The 23,464-nt window shown below is 39.9% G+C and overlaps 1 protein-coding gene across 3 annotated transcripts in view; it reads right to left on the reverse strand.

The window, feature by feature from the left end:
* The window catches only part of ARMC2 (armadillo repeat containing 2), a 78,448-nt gene that overhangs the window by 37,687 nt on the left and 17,297 nt on the right, over window positions 1–23,464 (reverse strand). For 2 of the 3 annotated variants that reach the window (XM_060753139.2, XM_060753135.2), the window contains exons 2-6: window positions 13,986–14,128; window positions 10,003–10,248; window positions 9,240–9,312; window positions 8,562–8,733; window positions 5,744–5,954 (exon numbers count right to left, since the gene is read on the reverse strand). In XM_060753139.2, coding sequence (XP_060609122.2) covers window positions 5,744–5,954; window positions 8,562–8,733; window positions 9,240–9,312; window positions 10,003–10,217 — 671 coding nt within the window. In that variant the 5' untranslated portion in view covers window positions 10,218–10,248; window positions 13,986–14,128. Of the gene's footprint in view, window positions 1–5,743; window positions 5,955–8,561; window positions 8,734–9,239; window positions 9,313–10,002; window positions 10,249–13,985; window positions 14,129–22,913; window positions 22,972–23,464 lie in introns of those variants that run through there. The other variant, XM_060753140.2, reaches the window with a different exon arrangement.

The raw sequence follows: 23,464 nt of genomic DNA on the forward strand, positions 1-23,464 counted from the left end.
CATGCTAAGACAGTTCTTTACACATGCACTATGGCCACAAATATCAGGACTTTCCCAAAAGCCAGACTCAGGGTGCATCTACACTATAGATTTAATACAGTTTGGCATCACTTTTCACAGGAGTTGTACTTTTGTGAGGCACCAGCAGTCTTTGGCAAAGAAGACTAAAGAACTTGTAAATCTACGATTCCCATGATTCCATAGCACTGATGCATGGCGGTTAAAAGTGGTATCAAAATACATTCCATTGTGTGTAGATTCACCACCAGATATCCATTCTATCTCCAGAACAATTTGGTTGGTATATGATGCCTATATGAGAAAGGGCTGGTTTTGTGTCTTTGTTATGAATGCCTCAATCACTCTTGTATGGTGTGCGAGGGGAGTTTCTCCATAGTTTTGTGCACACAGGCAATTTAGGCTCAGATAGAGATGACTACAGAATGACTTCAATTCATTTCCTATTGTTTCAAAAAAGATTTTTCATGTGTCTGCAATGACCCAAAGGGGCTGAAACTGTAGAGAACAAGCTCCCCACAATCCTTATTGTACATTGGAGCAACAAAAAAATTATAAGGGAGGTTGCCTTCCAACATCTAGTGGGAACTAATGTAGTCTCTGGCTTCCCAGTTTCCCACCACTGATTTATACTCTACACTTTAGTCAACTTCTCAAGGCAATCCATAAATGAAAAAGTATATAACAAACTCCTGATGTTGTTTGGCTGCAATACTCATCAGCCCCAGCCAAAACAATCAATGGTGCAGATTGAGAAGAGTCCAATGACATTGAGAAGGCAAAAGTCTAAACCTGCAACAGTCCAGTAAAGCTTCCTCTGATTAGGCTAAAGTTAGTTTGACAAAGCAAGGACAGCTCAAAACAAGATCATTAGTGCTGAATAAGCCTTTTTTGGCAGAGCTAATTACTAGTATTTTGGTCTACATTATTTCTTCTCAATCACTCTGCAGAATCCCATATACTGGCAAAGAACAGAAGGCCATCTGTGAGGGGTGCTTTGAATGCGAGTTTCTTGCTTCTTGGCAGGGGGTTGGACTAGAAGGCCCACAAGGTCTTTTCCAACTCTATGATTCTATTATTCAATTTCTGTTAAACAAAAGATTTCAAGAAAGTATGTGTGCTCCCTGTCTTGGCCAGATTCCCCCAATCAATATGGTGAGCAGCTATGCTAGCTGGGGCGGCCTGAGAATGATACTTCCATTTTTCAAGCTCTACTAAAGGACAAGATAAAATCCTATTACCATGCTTATAGCTGAATTGCTTAGGCATAGCTGGTGAAATCAAGACTGAAACAGTGTTTTCCTTCCCCCTAGATCTCTGCCACATTATTTATCTCACTTGTATGAGTCATAAATAATATTGTTATTCTTTTAATATATGATGCAACATTAAATGTAATAACTATGTTTCTTCAACATTTTACATCTAAAGTTTAACACAACTGTATACAGCATGTTGTAATTCAATCTCAGCATGCTGCAATGAAACTTTTGCACCACACGAGGCCGCTATAACTGAACATAACATAAATAGGACCTATTTTGAATCAGAAGTTCAACACTACATTACACTGGAGGACATGACTGCCAGGAGATCATGAATTCAATTTAGATATTTTTATATAGTATAAGTGCCATTTTCTGTAAGCCCCTTCACTGTATTACTGCTAAAAGGGGTAATGCATTGGCATTTGGTTTTTAAAAGAATACATATGTGTTGTTCTGTAAACATTATTTTGTTAACATGTTTCTTACAAAAAAAATGTTTGCTTAAAAGTTATCATGCATAATGTAAAGTCTTTTTTTCAATGCCTAGATCAGTCATCTATGAAGCCTGCAGTGGATTTCCAGCTCCATTGCCCAAGCCTAAAAATAATATTTCAACAGAAAATATCCCTATTATTGGACTTTGGACTGCCATACCCACAAAAGACTGAGTAATAGGGGCAATTGACCACAATGTTAATGAAATCTTGGATTTCTAAGCTCTCCATAGTTACTCAGTTTAAGTTACTCAGAAATAACTTGATGAAATTTCCCCAGAGGACACATTTTTGAAATAAGGAAATATTTAAAAACAGCTAAGCAGTATTAAGTGTTTAATAATATTGTCGTCGTCCCCCCCCCCCAAAAAAAATCATACAAAAGAAATAAAATGAAAACAATCAAATGAGAACAAAATGTTGGAATTATGCAGTTTTTTTTAAAAAAAAGCTATCAACTTTAAGCATGCATTTGAACAAATGTAAAATCAGTGGTATTAAACATGCTACTTCTGAGGGTAAAGACTGGTGCTTATACAGCAGGCATGGGTAAACTTTGGCCCTCCAGGTGTTTTGGACTTCAACTCCCACAATTGTGGGAGTTGAAGTCCAAAACACCAGGACGGCCAAAGCTTGCCCACGCCTATTATAAAGCATCGATGTTTTATCAGTGTTTTATGTGTATTGTTTATATGCCTTGATTTTTTTCCTTTATTATTATGTTGTTTATTTTATTGTAATTTTGTATTTTTTTGTATTGTAATTTGTTGTTCCGGCTTGGCCCCATGTAAGCCGCTCCGAGTCCCCATTGGGGGAGATGGTGGCGGGGTATAAATAAAGTTTATTACTTGTCCTAGCATAGTTCGGCAGTATCAAACCACATTCAATAATCTAAAACTAAATCTAAAATAAAACTAAAATATAACAAGCTGTCTCAAAAGTGAAGGGCATTTAAATATTCAGTGTTACTAAGCAATATGAACAAATTAAAGTGAAAAGATATTGATAGACATAAATTAGTCTATGAGAAGGTAAATTAAGCTAAGGGCAAAAATTATTCTGCAAAATAAGCGGCAAATTAAATATCTGAGCATATCTTCTAATTCAACAATTATCACTGTGTGAGATATTTATTCTCCTCAGTTATGAAGAGCAATAGATGCTAAACCTTTTGCAAAGCAGCATTAATTTGGGTACCAAAGCAACAATTCCTGCCATAAAAAATAAGCACAAACCTTTTCAGCAGATTTAGGTGTTCAGACAGAGACAAGGGGAAGGAAATCTATTATTCTAGCTGTTGCCACAGGAATTTGCAAGAAAAGATCCTTATATTGGGTTACAAAGGTGGCACAGGTAGAGAGTCCCAAAGGTAAAACTGTAACGGGGCTCTCTACCTGTGGATGGGAAAGTGGATGGTAGCAGGTGGTGAAATGGATGGTAAAGAATGGTTTGGGAATGCCAAGAGCTGGGTAGGATTCCGAACATATTTACATATTTCTGTTTACAGTTTCTGAAGAGTATGCATGGAGTGATGCATCCCAACAGAAGTTTTGTGTCCTGTCAAGAGAATGCCTATAAGCAACAAGCCTTCTAGTTCTCCCTACAGCAGTAACTCCCCAAATTCCTTCACTCACTCCTCCAAACAGGAATGTGAGGGCATGAAAAGTTAACACCATGAACACATATTACTGCAAACAAGAAAGCAGAGTCAAAAATCCAAGCAAGATTAACTGCAGCAACAAATGAACTATAGAATCTAGAATTCAAAATATACTGAAATGTACTTTGAGGTCAGAAAATTAGTGCATTCACCCAAGAGGTAAAAAGTTGTGATTGTTCATAAGAATTAACAGGAAATAAACCAGGCAAAAATATAATTTAGATGTCAGAAACAACAGTGTAGTGATGCAAATCATGGCGAACTGACATATTTAGGCAGAATGGATGAGCTCATGTTTACTTTTGTCCTTTTAGAACAGGCCAATTCTTTTGTAACATCGGGTCACTTCATGTTCACAGTCCTAATCAATCTTAAGCAGAACAAATGCACAGGCAAGTGAGACAACAAGTGGAATGACAGCCAATACCCAGGAGAGAATTTAGCATCAGTGACCTCTGCTCAAATGGAGACAAAATGAGCATGTTAATGGTGCCAAGGACTTCACAGAGTCAGGCTTTGAGGGAATACACCAGAAGCTCTGCATCCAGAACCCTAGTCAAGTCATTCTTTTAAGATGCAAGTATAAATCAGCAGCAATATAGTTAAACCAAATAATCTCACGCTAGACAATCCAGGCAAAATCTACCCTTGATTTTCAAGGAAAGAGATATACAAGACTAAAACATGGATTGAATTCGGATAATAATGACAGCTTTGAAATTCAGTTTTGAATGGGGGAAAATAATCTGCTATTGTTCAAGAAGAGTGATATACTGTATTACACATTTTTTAATTTTATAAACATTTTGTGTGAGTTCTGAAATGCAGCAGCCAAGTATAAAGAGGGCTCGCACCAGACTTCCAGCTCTATGGAAGAAAAAGCTACTGTTTACTGATAGATTTGAATTCAGTTCTGCACCAACACAAAACTAAGAAAAGGAGATCACTGTAAGGGAGTATTGCAAACAGCAATCCATAGTGCCAACAATGTACATATCCTCCTAGGAAAGACAAATTATTGATTTCGTTAACTGTAGATTGTTCCCAGTTGGCAAACTTGGAGATCTTAATTATATGTTTAAGTGTGAGTGTTATTTTGTACAATACATTATATGTGTGTATGCACACAATATGGAACTTGATCACTATTTTGGTTTGGTTTGGTTTTTTATTATGCATTAAGTTCTATTTTATTAGGAAATAGGTTTGAATGGCTTTCAATCCTTTCCTTCTCTGCCATATGTCTAATTGCTTGTATTCAACTCCTTTTCTCCAGAGAGAGATTCATGGTATTGTCTCTTATCAGAGGAGGATTTTTTTTGCTGTTTTCTTCCCCTCATTTATTTTCTTTTAAAATTATTGATTATTTGACACAATCATATAATATACAATCAGAAAGTATACATTCAAAAATAATGAAATGTGTCTCTGATGTTCAATTTCATTGCTAATAGATCTATATTCAAATGGCAACTTGTGCAAAATAAGATTAACATCTATGCCATTCACTAGAATTCAAGACATTCTCAGAGCAAAATATGTACAAACCTTTCTTAACTAGGATAATTGGTGGCTATGTATTAGGAATAGATGCTTTATTTCTGGATAAGAGCAATAGGAACTTGATCACTATTTTGAATACGCATTCTACGATCATTGGCTGTTTCTGCCACAGAAGTCTACACTGACTAAAATGTATTTATTACTGTTCAGGCTACTGATTGTTTTGTGATGTTGTGTTATGTTATTATGATGCATTTATTTTATTTTATTTTAGTAGTTTGAAACCATTGTTTCGCATCCTAGTCTCCAGGGCAACAGAAAACAACCTTGCTCCCTCCTCCCTATAACTTCCCCTTACATATTTATAAATGGCCCTCATCATGTCTCCTCTCAGATTTCTCTTCTGAAGGCTAAACATACCCAGCTCTTTAAGCTACTCCTAAGTTATTATATTATATTATGTATGATTGTATTGTATTGAAATTATCCAGACCCTTGATCATTTTATTTTATTTTATTTTATTTTATTTTATTTTATTTTATTTTATTGGGTCGTGTTTTTATGTTTGTCCAGGCTCGTCCCGATGTAAGACGCCCCGAGTCCCTTTGGGGAGATGGAGGCAGGGTATAAAAGTAAAGTTATTATATTATTATATTATGTATGATTGTATTGTATTGAAATTATCTCCTACATTAGTTTCTGCAATATATGTTTTAAAAGACCACAACTGATTTAAACATGTTCTTAAGTTCTTGGTGTGAAAAAGTACATAGGTTATAAGGCTATATAAAATACTGACCTTTGATTGCTGAATTGAGATGCAGGTGATATAGTTGTCATTTTTGGACACATGTCTCCACCAATGATCTTACTATGATTTGCTTTATAAGGTAGTGGGACATATTCATCCTTAAAATTCAATTGGACAGTGAGTTTTTCTGTAAAATGTTCATTACTGTTTTTTGAAATATCACCCATAGCAGTTTGTTCTTCAGAACTTTGTCTTTTGCCTATAGGAACAAGTTGAAATATTCTTATAAAGTAAACATAAAAGAGGAGTTTTAAAATGACAGGTGCTTTTGAAGTATTATTTTTAACAGTTTATTGCCCATACTACTTGCTGTTATCTAGAAAGAGAAACCTAAATAAAAGGAACTGACGCAGGCAGCCTTCTCTGCATCAAAGATTTCTAAAGAAAAAAATGCCCTCATTCATAAGGGCTGTGACCTTACATCTCTATGGAAAACCTTGCTTTGTAAACTAAGTACAAAAATGTTTCATAACCTGCAGCACTGATAATGAGATCAGGACAGATCCTACATACAAAAAAAAAGCAGCTCAATCAGAAGTCATGTACCTTACTTTTTAAAAAACACATTGCCATTAATAAGTTCTCCAAAGCAGCCTTTGATATTTTCTTCTCAGAGAGGCTTGTGCTAGTGAGGGAAAGGTGTCTTTGTTCAGGGCTTACCAGCTGATCTCATCATCTGACTGGGAAATTATCCCTTCTGCAGGCTCTGCCTTCTCAGACAGGATCTCCTTGTCTGTCTCCATTTTTGTTCTGTCACTATGTGTAATTTCCCATCTCCCTTTCTATTTAACAACGGGCTGGCTACCAGAACTTGGAAAGATAGGTTTGAAAATTAATTTGAAATGTTGAGTGTTGGGAAATGGTAAATTATTTACCATCAAGACTTACCACTGAATTAGTGAATCATTAATTGGCAAAGACAAATTATTATTAATCAGCTCATTGCTGAAAATGTTAGTTTCAAAGACAGGTCATGAGAATTATAGAGAACAGCATGAATGCTTTCACTTCTAAAACCCTAGGGACACCTTTGGTCACTAGCACTTTCTGAAGTGCACTTTTGGTCCTTTTAAAGTTGCTTTTCCTAATAAAGATGAATCACGGCAGCTTCACAGCTTTTTCTCTCCCTTATTCCCTATAAAGAAGTGTTGTCTGCAAAGGTCAGTATTAGAGCAGATGTTTTCCTCATTTATCTCAATGAGACTTCTTATGCTAATTATTATATTTATTTATATACTGTTTTTTTCTCTTAAAGAGATTCAAAATTGCGAACACTGGTCAAAACAACACAAAATGCAATTTAGTTATTATTTTGAGTAGATTTCTTTTTAAAGATAGATATAGGGACAAATGGGAACAAATGGGCTCCGATTTCCAGCCTTACCAATCCTCTCAGAGCATATGAATTCCTGCAGAAACATGTAAAAAAGAGAACTGGAAGGGGGCATTCATTCACTTAATTTCATGTTCTCGCCATGTCTACTCAAAAGTACAGGTGATGAAAACTTTCCATTTAATTATCCAAGCACCCCAGACATGCATGAGTGAACACTGAAGAAATACTAAGGGATTCAGTGACATTTGCTACAAGCTACCTATCTACAATTACTTTTTAAGAAAATAAAAAGGTAAATGTAAATGTAAAGGTTTCCCCTGATATTAACTCCAGTCGTGTCCGACTCTGGGGGGATGGTGCTCATCTCCATTTCTAAGCTGAAGAGCCGGTGTTGTCTGTAGACACCTCCAAGGTCATGTGACCAGCATGACTGCATGGAGCACCGTTACCTTCCCATAGAAGCGGTACCTATCATCTACTCACATTTGCATGTTTTCAAACTGCTAGGCTGGCAGAAGCCGGGGCTAACAGTGGGAGCTCACCCCGCTCCCTGGATTATAGCCACCAACCTTACGGTCAGCAAGTTCATCAGCTCAGTGGTTTAATTCACTGCACTACCAGGAGGCCCCTTTTAAGAAAATAACTTCCATTATATAATCCATTAAATTTATTCCCCTCACCTAGAGATACAATTTTTAAGTGAATGAAAATGTAGCATACTTTAATTGAAATAAGCTCAAATCCTGAGTTTGTTGCCATTGCCAAGACTCCAAGAGCATCCTCTGAGTATGGGGCACTCCCATTGCCTACAGATGTTATATATTCTCTCCCCCCCCCCCCCCCAACAGTCCACTGTAGCCTTCTAAAATCTTCTTGGGAATATAAGATATCCTTTGGATGTCGGAACCAAAATAATTTGGTTTTTTTCTTCCCTTCCACTAGCAACAACTTCTATTGAATTAAAAGCCTTCCACTGATGAAAATGGAGCCCCCAGTGGCGTAGTGGGTTAAATCATTGCACCGGCAGGACCGAAGACCGATAGGTCGAAGGTTCGATTCCAGGGAGAGCGCGGAGGAGCTCCCTCTGTCAACTCCAGCTCCCCATGCAGGGACATGAGGGAAGCCTCCCACAATGATGATAAAACATGAAAACATCCAGGCGTCCCCTGGGCAACGTCCTTGCAGACGGCCAATTCTCTCACACCAGAAGCAACTTAGTTTCTCAAGTCGCTCCTGACACACACAAATAATTGATGAAAACGATCTTTCAATTCATGGAAGGCTAACTAAAGATCCAAGCTAATATAAAGATAAATGTTTTTCATTTGGTATGATTGACAAACCATTTCAACATTAATTGTGAACCGAAAGAGATTTTAATTCTTCAAGTAGATCAACTAGGCTAATCTCAGTTTTTGAAAGGATTGCCTTTTAAAAATTGTTGATAAAACAAATTGGAAAGAGTCTTACTCTCAATGGGAAGCAACACTTTGTCTGGGAGAAGCTTTCCACAAGATGCTGTTTTAAACAAATATGCACGCGCATTGCTGACTTTTCTAATCTCCTCTGAATCCACTGGTATCTTAGCAGGGGAAACAGGATGCTCTTCTTCACTTGTGGCTGATGGTAGCAACTTTGGCTTCTGATACACAAGACAAGAGCTAACTTAACATACATCAGAAGAGCAGAATTTTGTAAAATCAAATTTCTGGCTACAATCTATTTATTCAAAAATTGATTAACATTAATTTTTTCTGAGTTCCAAAAATGTAGTCATCAGTGTATACATGTATTATTCACTCCAATATAATAGGCACTGTAGGGAGTGTGCCTCAATTCAATTCCCCAAAGCTTAAAAAAAACAAATCATCAAATAAAGTAGTGGGCACAATTCAGATTATAAAAAATCTCAGCCTTTTTAATTTAACAAAACAAGATTTTCATCTGCATTATTGCCAGTATCTTTTTATGTGAGAAATCTGAAGTTTTAGATGTCAAAGTTGCTGGATAAGATTTTCATGGTTGAAGGTTGGCTTGAATGTCAATTTCGTATAATTTTAACAGATCCCGGAATATTTTTTTATTTACACCTGCTTTTAATTAATTAAGTACAGAATGCCAAAAGCCCTGTCTATCAAAAATACGCACATGATCCAATGGGCTGAGGCGTGTACAAGATACAGGCCTTGATTCAACCGATTCAAAGCTGGAAGCATGAAGACTGGAATGAAAAGCAGACAATATTAATTAACATATAAACAATTATTTGCATGTTTTCCCTCCAAACATCTATATGTACACTAATTTAAAATGCTGTCTCTGATAATTTGTTCAATAATAATAATAATAATAACAACAACAACAACAACAACAGTAACAATAAATAATCTACCTCAAAACCTTTCTTGGATTGCAAAACAAAAGACTGTAATGCAAACTTGATAGGAAAGCAAGAGAGCTCAAAACATATCACAGTTCTTAATCTGTTTATCAAATTGTTTGCATCCCCCTCTAGTTCTGCTGCCAAAGAACTACAATGGCAATCCGTACAGTGATAATGCTTCTGCAGAAGGAAGCCCATTGGGAATCACAAAATCAACACAAGAACAAGAGATGAGGCATCTAGACAACAAATCACAAGAACTTCATTTTCCTATACAAAAAAATCCTAATAATAGTTTTGAGGCTGATAATGAGCACTTCTTTTCTTTTGAAAAATTGTCGGGAACACTTCTAGTTTTTTTAACAATTATACTGATAGAGATTGACTTGCTGCTGAAAGAATGAACAATCACAATGCCTGCCTTTTAAACATCTCTAAAACTCTTGAATCATATATACTTTCAAGGTGCATTTCAACCCTTGCTCTCAGAAAATGCGGAGGCTACATCCACTCCCTCTCACCCTGTACCTAAAAGCAGAAGGTGGCCTATTTTCAGGTGTTCTTGATGAGGCAGATCCAAAAAGTTTCCTTTGCTGTTCTCTTGGTGTAAATGGTCTTTGGGTTCTTAAGGTTCTTAGTGAGTTTCGTGCTTCATTTATGATCTCAGCACTAGTCTTCTGGACAGCTAAAGGAGACTTATAGAAAGCTTCCGAATATTCTTTTTTATTCTTTGACGGCTGCATTTTTGTTAAGTTGCAGAAAATAGTTTGCACACTGTACAGAAGAGACAGGAAACAGATTATTTGCAATATAATTTTTTCAGGTTCTGATAATGCTCTGATGCATTTCTAATCCCTGTGATTCCCATTGCACTGGTCAGTAGCCCATACTGTTCAGCCATCTGTCTGCACAGCAGATTAGCATGGCCAGTCTAGTTGGTATCTATCCAGCAAAATGCCGGCTATTATAGGATTCCTTGGCATTCCATTGTTCTGACCAGCAATTGTATACTTGTATTACTTCCGGGTACAAAAAGGTAAAAGCAGCTAGAAATGTGTCTGCATCAAGAGCGTCAAGAGCAACAATAAATGTAGGATCATTTCCAAGTGCACACAGTTGGGCTCTTCTTGCTTGTCATTTTTGCTGCTCTTCCTCACACAAGAACACCTGTGCCATCAAACTTTAATGGCACTTAAAGCATTTTAAAAACATACCAAAAAGCATCTTATTTAAGGGATTTTGTGATATGCTTCTGAAATTTGGTAGCAAACCTAGAAACTCATTTGAAGCAAGCGCTGCTCATTTGTTTTAAGAAAGGTTTGTGCGGGATTTTGGCTTGCTGACAAAACTCAGCAATGTGATTCGCTATGAAATTTGGATGGTGTGGTAGTGACAGAAGGCAGCCTGTGGCTGATACCAAAGAGATAAAATTAGTCCCTGGAGCTGCTGAAGTTGCTAACTGCTACCATAGAATTATATACAATATAGGGTTGTGATTCCTCTATACCTGGCTGGATTCTGTATTTCCATGAGACCTGCTCATGAAAAGTCTAACATAAACAGACCAAACTAAGCAGCCACATGTTGCATTAATTTTTTTACAAAACTCTGTAGGGTAGATTTTTCAATGTGATTTAATAAAAGTCTCAATGAATTTAGTTTTCAGGTATCATAACTGAAAACCAAATACATTTAATAAACATCTGATATCACTTCAACTATATACTAAACAGCAAAATGTTCAGTGCTAACACCTCCCAACAAAGGATTCCCCCAGACAGCAACCAGTCAGACTATGAAGCTGTAAGGCCATTAAATGCTAATCAACCCAATGATTCTGGCCATGAAAGCCTTAGACAACACATTTTTCTGTTTAATCTCCTCACTCCAAGCAGATATTTTATAATTGAAATATCATCTTTACATTTAATGTAAAAAAAGTGGGTTAATATCTGCACTGTTAGAAGTGGTCCTCCCTATGCCACGCTTTCCATGGTAGTACCTCTAACCTCAAGAAAACACTCCATAGTCACAGAGCTCACATGAATGAAGTCACCTATGGCATCAAGGAATGCACAAAAATCAGACAGAAGCACTTTCTATAAGCAGAGCCCTTCTGTCCATGGAAAGCTCATTTAACTGTGGGATATGAATGGCTAGAGTATATAAATTCCCCACAATTGTCTATGAAGTATTTTGTCTCCAGAAGATACATAAATGGCTGAATGGAGTTCCCTCTTATGCAATTCCAGTGTCATGTGATCTCAGATTTAACACACTTGTTTCTGGAAGTCCCGCCAGTATACAGCTGAAGTATGACTCTATATAGAGAAGTTAGGATATGAAAGGCAATGCATATCAATATATTCATTTATAAAACTATTACACAATTTTAAAAGATCCAAAAATAATCGACATATAAATAAATATATCACTGAAAATATAAATCATAATTATATCTCAAGAGATTATCCTTAAAATGGAGCCCCCGGTGGCGCAGTGGGTTAAAGCCCTGTGCGGTCAGGACTGAAGACCGACAGGTCGCAGGTTCAAATCCGGGGAGAGGCGGATGAGCTCCCTCTATCTGCTCCAGCTCCTCATGCGGGAGAGAAGCCTCCCACAAGGATGATAAAACATCAAAAATCATCTGGGCGTCCCCTGGGCAACGTCCTTGCAGACGGCCAATTCTCTCACAACAGGATGCTCCTGACACGACAAAAAAAAAATCCTTAAAATAATAGAGGAGAGATAGCATTGCTATATAACAAGCTGTAAGAAGTGCAGGAGAGATGTTACTGATTTATTCAGCATAAGTTTATTCTTTTAAAGTTTGTTTTCATGGTGAAGGAGACAATGGATCACTTGAAGATATATACTTGCCATGAGCAAAGACTATCTGCCCAAACACATTTGGCTTTGTAACAAGATGAAGGACTGAAATACAGTTGAAGCCATCCATTTGTTCTTTCCTCTTCCAAGGATTTCAGTCTAATTTACTCCCTTGAATAGTGTGATTTATATTTTCAGTGAAATCTTTATTTGTATGTGGGTTATTTTTAAATCTTTTAAAATGATGTAATAATTTTACCATTGATATACGTTATGTTTAGTTTCTTTTGTTTGGTTAATTTCTATTGGATATAGATTAGGTCATAATTCCCCTTTTTTCTGCTCTGGTCTGCTTGGAAATGCTTTCTTGGCCCTGCCATAAATTTGTCTCCTTGAGGGCAAAATAGTGTCCGTCCCTAAGTCTGAGTAACCTTCATTTTTCAACAAGTTCTTCTCAATCTCCATACAACAAACTTTAGCCAGTTCAGATTGTACGGAACTTCTATCGACATACTAATCAACAGAATACTGTCAGTGAGGCCAAGACAGGGCAATTTGAAGTACCCTCTCCAGACTGATTTTGATCAATACACTCTGAATTATCAGCAAAATAGGAAACACATATAGCAGATTCTTTGACCATATGAATGATAAAGAATCTTGACTTTCTGCATCTGAACATTCATCTATAGCAATAAATCTTTTTTTACTTTGGGTATATTTCCAAGGGCAGGCAAGTCCATCACAAATTCTCTGGATTTTTCAAACACTAAGCTGTTCAAGCATCATTCCCCTGGCAATATTTTGAACTTGCTCAAAAAATATGCCATTAAATTTAAAGTTCCTTTCAGGTAGGCTGTCAAATAATTGAAATGTTTTTTTTAAAAGTTATTCACCTCGACAGTTCCACATCAACAATTGAATTAATTGTCCCTGAATTACAAACATCCTACTTCATATGACTCCTAGTTACAATAGGGGTGAGCCAACAGGAAGTGAGAGGAAATCTACCACTAGGGAGGAAAATTCACTCCAGTAAAAAATGTCATGGGAAAAAGTATCTTCACTGAAGATTTATCACCAATCCTTGTTTCCACGACAACCCAAAATTTTCAAAATTCAATTGTCACAGGGAAAGTGAGCTGGAATCCTCTGAACGGGGACCCAGAGAGTAAACCAAACACCACAGGAATGTTAACCTTTCCCTATGCTATCCAAAAACTAAAATAAAGGGTTGGAATTACACTTTAAAATGTACCTGTTCTGACTTACATACAAATTCAATTTAAGAACAAGCCTACAGAACCTATCTTGTTTGCAACCTGAGGACTGCCTGGTTATTCTGTATTAACTTTCCCAAAGTCTGCTGGAAAAATATCACCAGCTAAAATAGGCCTGGCAGAGCCAGTTGGTAAAAAAGCTGGATGAGATATCACCTCTGCACCATTTGTAATCTTCCCACAATTTTAAAGCCCATCTGCTCTAACCCATTCTGAGATCTTGATTTTGAAACTTGAGAAAGAACAGCAAAACTCCTTGGAGGACAGGAGCCCCAAAGGCTATTGTCCTACAGTCTTGTTATTAATGGCACAGAACCAGTGGAGAAGTGCTGTTCATTACTTATGAAAGGAAGGAAATCTATCTCTCACACACAAGTAAACTGTCACAGAAGAGATACTCACCAAAAGTTTTGCTCAGTATACTCTTAAGGCCAAATACATCAGCCCCCTGCGTCTATATAAAACTTCATTAGATAACCATTTCTTTAAAACTTCCACAAGCTGATGATTTGCAGAACAATACAATGATGATATCTCAGCAGGATCTGAATGATAAGGAGAAAACATTTATTGTCAAAATAAACTGGACAAGTTAACAGTGCTATCTAGGGATTATTTTAATGGAAACCAACTGGCACTGCTTTCCGTTTGAAAATGTAAACTAAAACTACGGCCAAAAAGAACAAACACTAATATCCTGCACAGAATGTATCAACAAGTACAAAATGTAAGTTCCAGACACTCCATATCACATATCAGTGAAGAATTCCTTCCTAGTTATGCAACTTAAGGCAGCATGCCAAATGAACTACTTTGCAGATACTACTTTCAATTGAATTGGATATTGATTCTTCATTCACTGCCTCTATTACATAAACATATATGCCAACTTCAGTTCCATTAAAATTTCTCAGATTTCATTTTTGCTTTTTGTATTCCCATCTCTTTCAAGTACAGTCATGAAATAATTATGTATTTATTTCATGAGATTCAAGCATCTTTCCACAAAGTTACAGCAGCCTACTTCACATGTGACTTTTTTTTTTTACTTAGTCACTGGCACCTAAATTTGGGAAATGACACAACTGAAAAAGCATGTGAGGAGATATAGAAACTCCACCTTAAATGGACCATTTGCCCACATCATCTCTTATCATCAACCATGTTGTGTCCAATCGATAATTGTAGCTAAAACATCTCTATGGCCAATATTCCCAATCTGTTCACGAACAGAATTGCCAACTAGATTATTAAACCACAATTCCTATGTTAAATTGCTAGGAAAATTCATCCACTTAGATTTAAACTACATTGATTTGCCAAATAGGAAAATTAAAACACAAACATTTTGGTGGGTTGTTTTTAGAGGGGGTCATTCCATCCAAACTGTAACAATTCTAGCTTTTAAGTGGAGATGATTGGATACTTTTTAATTGTCATGGAGTTAGACATTTCAGTACCATAATCAAACATGAAATTGACCTTGAGCTAGAACTATAAAGGCAAACCCATTGTCTTCTGTTAGTTTCAATTTCCATTATTCTCTGTTGCACAGTGGAGTTTTATAACTTCTTGACAATTTCTGTTACTGATTTCCAGTCTTAGAAGAATGAGTCATTTCCTTCTAACTCAAAATCTTTACATTTGCTCTAGAAATATATCATTTATTGGATTTTAATATTTGCTCCCTTTTAATTAAGTAACTGGCAACCTGGGAGACAGGATCACATTCTGTGCTGCAGCACCATCATAACCCACGACAGGTTCTAATTAAGTTTCAATCAAAACTCTTTTCAGTTTAAAAATGTCTGCTTTACAAGTACATTTATGATAAAGGTGCTGATTGCAGAGCCATAGTCAACCCTGCAAACAGACTTTCATTATAAAGCTTTCCTAATTTCTCTCCTGTCACTTTTTGATCACTTCTGCTCAAATACAAAGCTAAAGTTGCCATTTAATTTTGATGGCGTGCCATAATTTTTTTATATCATAAAACACTCCACATTTTAGAAGCATATCATTAAATATTTATGTTTAATTTGAATAATGTGTTGCTGGAGTTTCCACACTTGTTCTCACTGCCCTCTTGTCCACTAGGGATGAGCAAGCGCCGATAGAAAGAGATTAGGAACTTCTCTTTTCCTTTCCTGCTTCTTTGCTCAGCCACTTATCCCAAAGTATTATGGACAGATTACATTATCTGGTTCAAGCAGGGTTCACTAAGTGACTGCCCTCTGTTATACAAAAAAAGAAACTAACTCAGGCTGAACTTTCTCTCTCTCTACATCTTGTGGGTTTTATTTTATTATTTTTTTGAGCTGTGCCTCTCTGCTCCCTCCTCTCCCGAAGTTGGACATGTTGCAACATGGCTGTCTGCTATGTGTAGATTAGAAAGGATCAGAATATCCAATGCTAAGAATGCATTTCCTTAATAAAGACTTCTTCTGTTGAGGATTCTAAACTTATTTTCTGACTGCACTTTGGTTCTTTTAAATTCATCCTCCTAAGATGTGCACTTCCACTATTGCTGGAGAAAAGGCTCCAAGAGGCCTTTCTTTCCAGCAAAAATCTGCCTCAGTCTATCCCCACTAACATAATTTCTTTAGTCCGAACAGAGCACCTCTTCAGACACTACAATCATGTTTCCAAATGAAAACTAACTAGGATTCTAAGGGAAAATGTTACTAGCAAAATAAGACAGGTGGCTTTTTCACAATGACAGAACTAGAGGGGAAATTATTTGTTTTCCCAATCTGAGAAATCCAGTTAACTCCACAATTGCAGTGATACAAGCACTTACAAATGTTTAGAAATACAATGTGTTGTTTTAGAACAGTGGTTCCCAACCTGTGGTTCGTCGACCGCCAGTGGTCCACAAGATCAGAACTATGGTCCACAACCTCACCTTACTACACCGTTACCTCAAAACCATGCAGTAATGAGAGCGACTGGTCTCGCAAAACCCTGCCAAGGCAATGGGGATGTCGGGAGGGGAAACACTGACTAACCACAAAAGATTACTACTACCACATCAGCTCTAGATTATTAAATATGGTTTTATGTGGATGAGCAGATGGTGACTACTGGATAGCATATGTTCTGTATCAGAAACTAGAGCTCATGTGGTCTATCCAATACAGTTTTCTGAATCAGTGCCACAAATAACCAAACCGAATCTAAAGTTGACCAAAAACAGATTCATAACCCTTTTGGTACTAATGTTGGAGAGTAGTCCCAGTTCAAGTGGTCACTGGTCAAAAAAAGGTTGGGAACCACTGTATTAGAGTAGCGTACTTCAAGCTTTATTGATTAAACTGAAGTACTACACTAAACTATGGAATGTAGTAACTGTTCGTTAGAAGCCAGAGCCATATTTAAACTTCTAAATGTACAACACTCAGGCTGGTTTTTTATGTTCTTGTCTCTTTATATTTCCTATCCTCTCATCAGAACCATTGCTGTTAACCATAAAACAGCAGCCACCTCTGGAAGCAGAAAAGGCGGCTAGTTCAAAATTATAAATTCCAAATCGTAGCTAGCAAAATCAATATGTGTCAGTTGTTTCAACTATGATTTCAAATTCTGTTTCTTTGAAGGCTCAGTTTGTCTGTTTACAGAGTATGCGACATCTGAATTAGTCAATGAGTTAGGGTCTGGTTTGATATCTAAACCGAGCCTGTGTAAGTTAAAACAGCTGAACAGGAAACATCTTATTAGGCCTCATAATTGCAATAAATAATATTGACAAGGTGGTTCACTTTTTGCTATTTTTATGGTTTTATTCCTGTTCCATCTAGCACCAATAGAAATAGATTAAATAACACTATGTAACAAAAGTTGAAACAAAATTATGTTTCTGGTTTAAAAGTGTTGTTTCCTACTAAATTGTGTGGTACATACTTTGAAAGTAGTTGTTATACTCCATAAACTTCGTTTTTGTGGCTGCCAAAAACTATGTTGAATTGGTTGAGATATCCAAATCGGTCTCCTGATGTGGTAAGTTGGTGTAACCAGGATGGCGGTCCCTCCGGATTGAAGGTGGTGCTGTTGAACGCCAGATCTGTCAATGGTAAAACAGCTTTCATCCAGGATTTAATCCTGGATGAACGGGCAGATCTGGCGTGCATCACGGAGACCTGGTTGGATGAAGCTGACCCAGCTTTGCCCACCAGGTTTCTCTGTGCAGCACCAACCGAGATCCGGAGGGCGGGGAGGCGGGGTTGCAGTGGTCTATAGAGATTCCATCCCTCTGACCAGGGGCCCCATCCCGCAGTCAACAAATTTTGAATGTGTCCACCTGAGGGTGGGTGACCGGGACAGATTAGGGATTCTGTTAGTGTACCGTCCACCTCGCTGCACTACAGTCTCCCTGCCTGAGCTAGCGGGGGTGGTCTCGGACCTGGCATTGGAGTCCCAACGGCTACTTGTGCTGGGGGACTTCAATGTCCACGCCGAGACCGCCTTATCGGGAGCGGCTCAGGACTTCATGTCTGCCATGGCAACCATGGGGCTGTCCCAATAGGTATCTGGCCCCACCCACAGTGCAGGACACAAATTGGACTTGGTTTTCTGTCAGGGATGGGAGGAAGGTGGCGGTGTTGAGGAGTTGTTCATCTCTCCGTTGCCATGGACCGACCACCACCTGGTCAGCTTTAGACTCACTGCACCCCCTAACCTCTGCAGAGGTGGAGGACCCATTAAGATGGTCCACCCCAGGAGGCTTATGGATCCGGATGGATTCCTGACAGCTCTTGGGGAGTTTCCCGCCGCCTCGGTTGGTGATCCTGTTGATGCCCTGGTCGCTCTCTGGAATGGGGAGATGACTAGGGCAATAGACACGATCGCTCCAGAACGTCCCCTCTCAAGTAGCCGAGCTAAACCAGCTCCTTGGTTCACTGAGGAGCTGGCAGCGTTGAAGCAAAGGATGAGGGAACTAGAGAGCGTGTGGCGTTCGGATCCGAGCGAGCCAAATCGAACACGGTTTGTGTCCTTTCTAAGGGCATATGCCACGGCAATAAAAGCTGCAAAGAAGACTTTCTTTGCGGCCACTATTGCGTCTGCCAAGAACCGTCCGGCTGAACTGTTCCGAGTTGTCAGAGGCCTTTTAAAACCCACCACGCAGGATGGGTGCCCTGATGACTCGGCAGCTCGCTGTGAAGCCTTTGCTCAGTTCTTTGCAGACAAAGTCGCTTTGATCCGCTCTGCTCTGGATACCATATTAACGGCAGTTTCTGAGGATGTAACACGAGCATCTGCTTGTCCGGTTTTGATGGATTCATTTCAATTGGTGCAACCCGAGGATGTGGACAAGGTGCTTGGAGGAATGAGAGCTACCACATGCATCCTAGACCCCTGCCCATCCTGGCCTCTGAAGGAGGCCAGAGAGGGATTGGCCGAGTGGGTGAAGGTGGTGGTTAATGCCTCCCTTCGGGAAGGCAAAATTCCAGCCAGCTTAAAGCAAGCTGTAATAAAACCGCTGTTGAAAAAACCATCACTGGACCCCACTCAATTCGCGAACTATCGGCCTGTTTCCAATCTCCCCTTTTTGGGCAAAGTCCTGGAATGTGTGGTGGCCTCACAACTCCAGGCATTCTTGGTAGACACGGATTATCTGGATTCGGCACAGTCTGGCTTTAGGCCGGGACATGGTACCGAGATAGCCTTGGTCGCCTTAGTGGATGATCTGCGCCGGGAGCTCGACAGGGGGAGTGTGTCCCTGTTGGTGCTGCTGGACCTCTCAGCGGCCTTCGATACCGTCGACCACGGTATCCTTCTGGGACGCCTCGCGGGGATGGGTCTTGGAGGTACTGTTTTACAGTGGCTCCGCTCATTCCTTGAGGGTCGGTCTCAGAAGGTGTTACTGGGAGACTCCTGTTCAACCCCACAACCTTTGTCTTGTGGGGTTCCTCAGGGTTCAATACTGTCTCCCATGTTGTTTAACATCTACATGAAGCCGCTGGGAGAGATCATCCGGAGTTTCGGAGTGCGATGTCATCTGTACGCGGATGATGTCCAACTCTGTCACTCCTTTCCACCTGCTAGTAAGGAGGCTGTCGAGGTCCTGAACCGGTGCTTGGCCGCTGTGACGGTCTGGATGAGGGCGAACAAATTGAAATTGAATCCAGACAAGACAGAGGTACTCCTGGTTAGTCATAAGGCCGAACAGGGTATAGGGTTACAGCCTGTGTTGGATGGGGTCGCACTCCCCCTGAAGACGCAGGTTCGCAGTTTGGGTGTGATCCTGGACTCATCGCTGAGCCTGGAACCCCAGGTTTCGGCGGTGACCAGGGGAGCATTCGCACAGTTAAAACTCGTGCGCCAACTGCGACCGTACCTTGGGAAGTCTGACTTGGCCACGGTAGTCCACGCTCTGGTTACATCCCGTTTAGACTACTGCAACGCCCTCTACATGGGGTTGCCTTTGAAGACGGCTCGGAAGCTTCAATTAGTCCAACGGTCGGCAGCCATGATACTAACAGGAGCGGAGAGCAGGGAGCATACAACTCCTCTGCTGCACCAGCTTCACTGGCTGCCGATTTGCTACCGGGCTCAATTCAAAGTGCTGGCGTTGGCCTTTAAAGCCCTAAACGGTTCTGGCCCAACCTACCTATCCGAACGTATCTCGACCTATCAGCCCACCAGGACCCTAAGATCTTCTGGGGAGGCCCTGCTCTCTATCCCGCCTGCTTCACAGGTGCGACTGGCGGGGACGAGAAACAGGGCCTTTTCTGTGGTGGCCCCTCAACTGTGGAATGCCCTTCCCATGGAGGTAAGATCAGCCCCCTCGCTGATGGTGTTCCGAAGAAGATTAAAAACCTGGATGTTCGAACAAGCATTTGGTTAATCAGTGCAATGAAGGTGATGATTACAGGAATGGTAATATGGACGACGAAACTGGATCACGACTTTAGTCATGAGATGCATTGGATTGTTATTGTAGTGTTAATATTGTGTATCACGCTCTGATGATTTTAAATTGTATATCGTGTATTGTTTTACCCTTGTTGTAAACCGCGTTGAGTCGCCTGTTAGGCTGAGAAACTGCGGTATACAATCAAAGTAAATAAATAAATAAATAAATATCAGATATTCATTGAAAAACTATAATAAAATGTGCTGCAGGATGTCCCACAAAAACAAAGTTTTTGCAGTTTAATAAACTTTTCCATGTTTTAATGATAGAACCAATTAGGAAATGACATTTGTAACCCAGGAACAAACATCATGTTACATAATGTAATTAGTGACAATTTGATTCTTTCTGTAAAACAGATTTTCCTAACCTAACACATCTCATATCAGCCCCAAACAATAGCTCTAGTCCCAAAATTCTGGAGGTTTGTCTTAATTAGTTTTCAATGACTGTATTTCAATATTAATATCAGCTGGTTTTCCCTGTAATGGGCAGTAAGAGCACCTATAGGATCATAGAATCATAGATTCTATAGGTACTTTTACTGTCTATTACAGGAAAAATCAGCTGATATTAATATTGAAATACAGTCATTGAAAACCAATTAAGACAAACCTAACTTAATGTAACATGGCTTTACTTTGTTATACAGCCATTTTAAATTTTATTGAAAGCATTATTTCTTCAGTTGCTTGAGAGTCCCAGTTAACTGAGAGTCTACTGTATATGTATGTGTATAAATAGTGTGTGAGAGAGTGATTAGAAGTATTATTCAAATGAATGGGTGTGTGCATGTTGCATATGAGCATAGATTACATACGAATAAGTGATATTATATTACAAGATCTCACATACCTGTCTCTAATGGGAAAATGTCTATGGGCCCTTCCACACAGACATATAACCCAGAATATCAAGGCAGAAAATCCCACAAAATCTGCTTTGAACTGGAGGCCCTTCCACACAGTACTATATCCCAGGGCCCTTCCACACAACCTGATTCCCACAACCTGGGAATCGCAACCAGACACAGTGAAGACATCTGTCCTTGTGCTTTGCTACTTTGCTGCTGAATATGCATGCCCAGTGTGGAACACATCTCACCATGTTAAAACAGTGGATGTGACTCTTAATGAGACATGCCACATTATCATCACCTGATATTAATCGGGAAGTAGCAGCCAGTAATGGAAGGACCAGGCATTGACATCTCTGGCCCATGCTCTGTTCAGATATCAGCCAGCATGCCAATGTGTTAAATCAAGAAATAGCTTCCTAAGATCTACAGAGATACACACAGGAACACCTCTGCAAGTGAGAGTCCAAAAGTGGCAGGCGAAAACCCAGAACCTCAAGTCACGGCTGATACAAAATGAGAGACTCCTTCCTGGGCACAGAAAAGACTGGGTGACTTGGAAGACACTAAACTGCATTATGGCACCATGAGATGCAGAGCCAATCTTCAGAAATGGGGCTATATAGGAGTCCATGACACGAAAGTGTGGGGAAGAGCAAACCACAGATCACCTACTATGATGCAACCTGAGCCCTGCTGCATGCACAATGGAGGACCTCTTTATAGCAACACCAGAGGCATTCCAAGTGGCCAGCTTCTGGTCAAAGGACATTTAGTACAATGCCAAGCTTTTCACCTTGTTTGTGGTTCTTGTATGCATTGTGGCTGTAACCTCAATTCGCTCCTGATACCATGAATGAATAAATATCAAGTCAAGACAGTTCATGGTATAATATTGGTTTGGCCTATTTTGAATAGAGATTCTCAAGCAACCAGAAACTACTGGTACCTACCAATCTCCACGGATGCCGGATAATTGAAAGTCTACTGTATACAATCAAAGAGTTGGAAGAGACCTCATGGGCCATCCAGTCCAACCCCCTGCCAAGAAGCAGGAAAAATGCATTCAAAGCACCCCCGACAGATGGCCATCCAGCTTCTGTTTAAAAGCTTCCAAAGAAGGAGCCTCCACCACACTCCGAGGCAGAGAGTTCCACTGCTGAACAGCTCTCACAGTCAGGAAGTTCTTCCTAATGTCCTTCCTAATATGGCGACATACACATATACACAAAACATACGGTATACATCTACAAGATATACAAAATACAAGTCCATGCATATACACGCAGACGAGTGCTCCTATCTATATGGATCTATGGAAATAGATTACAAAGAGACACAAACGAAGAAGGAAAATCCCGCGAGGTGTTGCCGGAAGCCGTCCGCGAGCGGGCCGAGCGGCGTCTGTCACCATAGCAACGGGCACCGGCAGGCCTCGCTCGACGTACGCCTGCCTTCCCCTCCTCCTCTCTCCACACCTTTGGCTCGAATCTCTCCGGGGCTACTGAAAGGAGAAGGGTTAAGCGGATGGGTAGCAAAAAGCGGGCAGCCGGTCACATACACCCAGCTGCTTTTCCTTCTCCTGTCGCGACCGCTTCACTGAGAGAACCCGCCACTGAAGCCGCCCACTCTAGTACTGAGCATGCGGAGTACCACTTGCCCTAAACAAATATGTCTGCTCTGCTACTGAGCATGCGCAGTAAGCACAACGCAAGCTGCGAGTTCTCCAAGTCGTTTCGGACTTCAATTCCCACAAATCCTAGCAAGGTTGGCCAACGGCCGGGAATTCTGGGACGTGAAGTCCAAAAAACACCTGGAGGCCCAACTGTTGCATGGGCACGGCCGTTAGGGGTGTTTCTAGGTCAGGGAAGGCGGGTGGAGAGCAGGTTGGCCGGTTAGTTGTGCTTCAGCGGGAGGAAGAACAGGTGCCTCCGCACGCAGGCGGCGTGTCGCGCGCGCCCTTCTCGCGCCTCACGTCTTTTCCCCATAGCAGTGGGCTCCTCTCTTCCCGCCTTTAATGGGAGCATCTCCTCTCGCCTACCTGAGTGGTGAATGGTCAAAGCCTATGTCCTGTACATATATTTCTTTGTGATTTACTACTTCGCTAAAGCT

This window comes from Anolis sagrei, chromosome 1 (genome assembly GCF_037176765.1).
Source record: "Anolis sagrei isolate rAnoSag1 chromosome 1, rAnoSag1.mat, whole genome shotgun sequence".
Classification (NCBI taxonomy): domain Eukaryota; kingdom Metazoa; phylum Chordata; class Lepidosauria; order Squamata; family Dactyloidae; genus Anolis; species Anolis sagrei.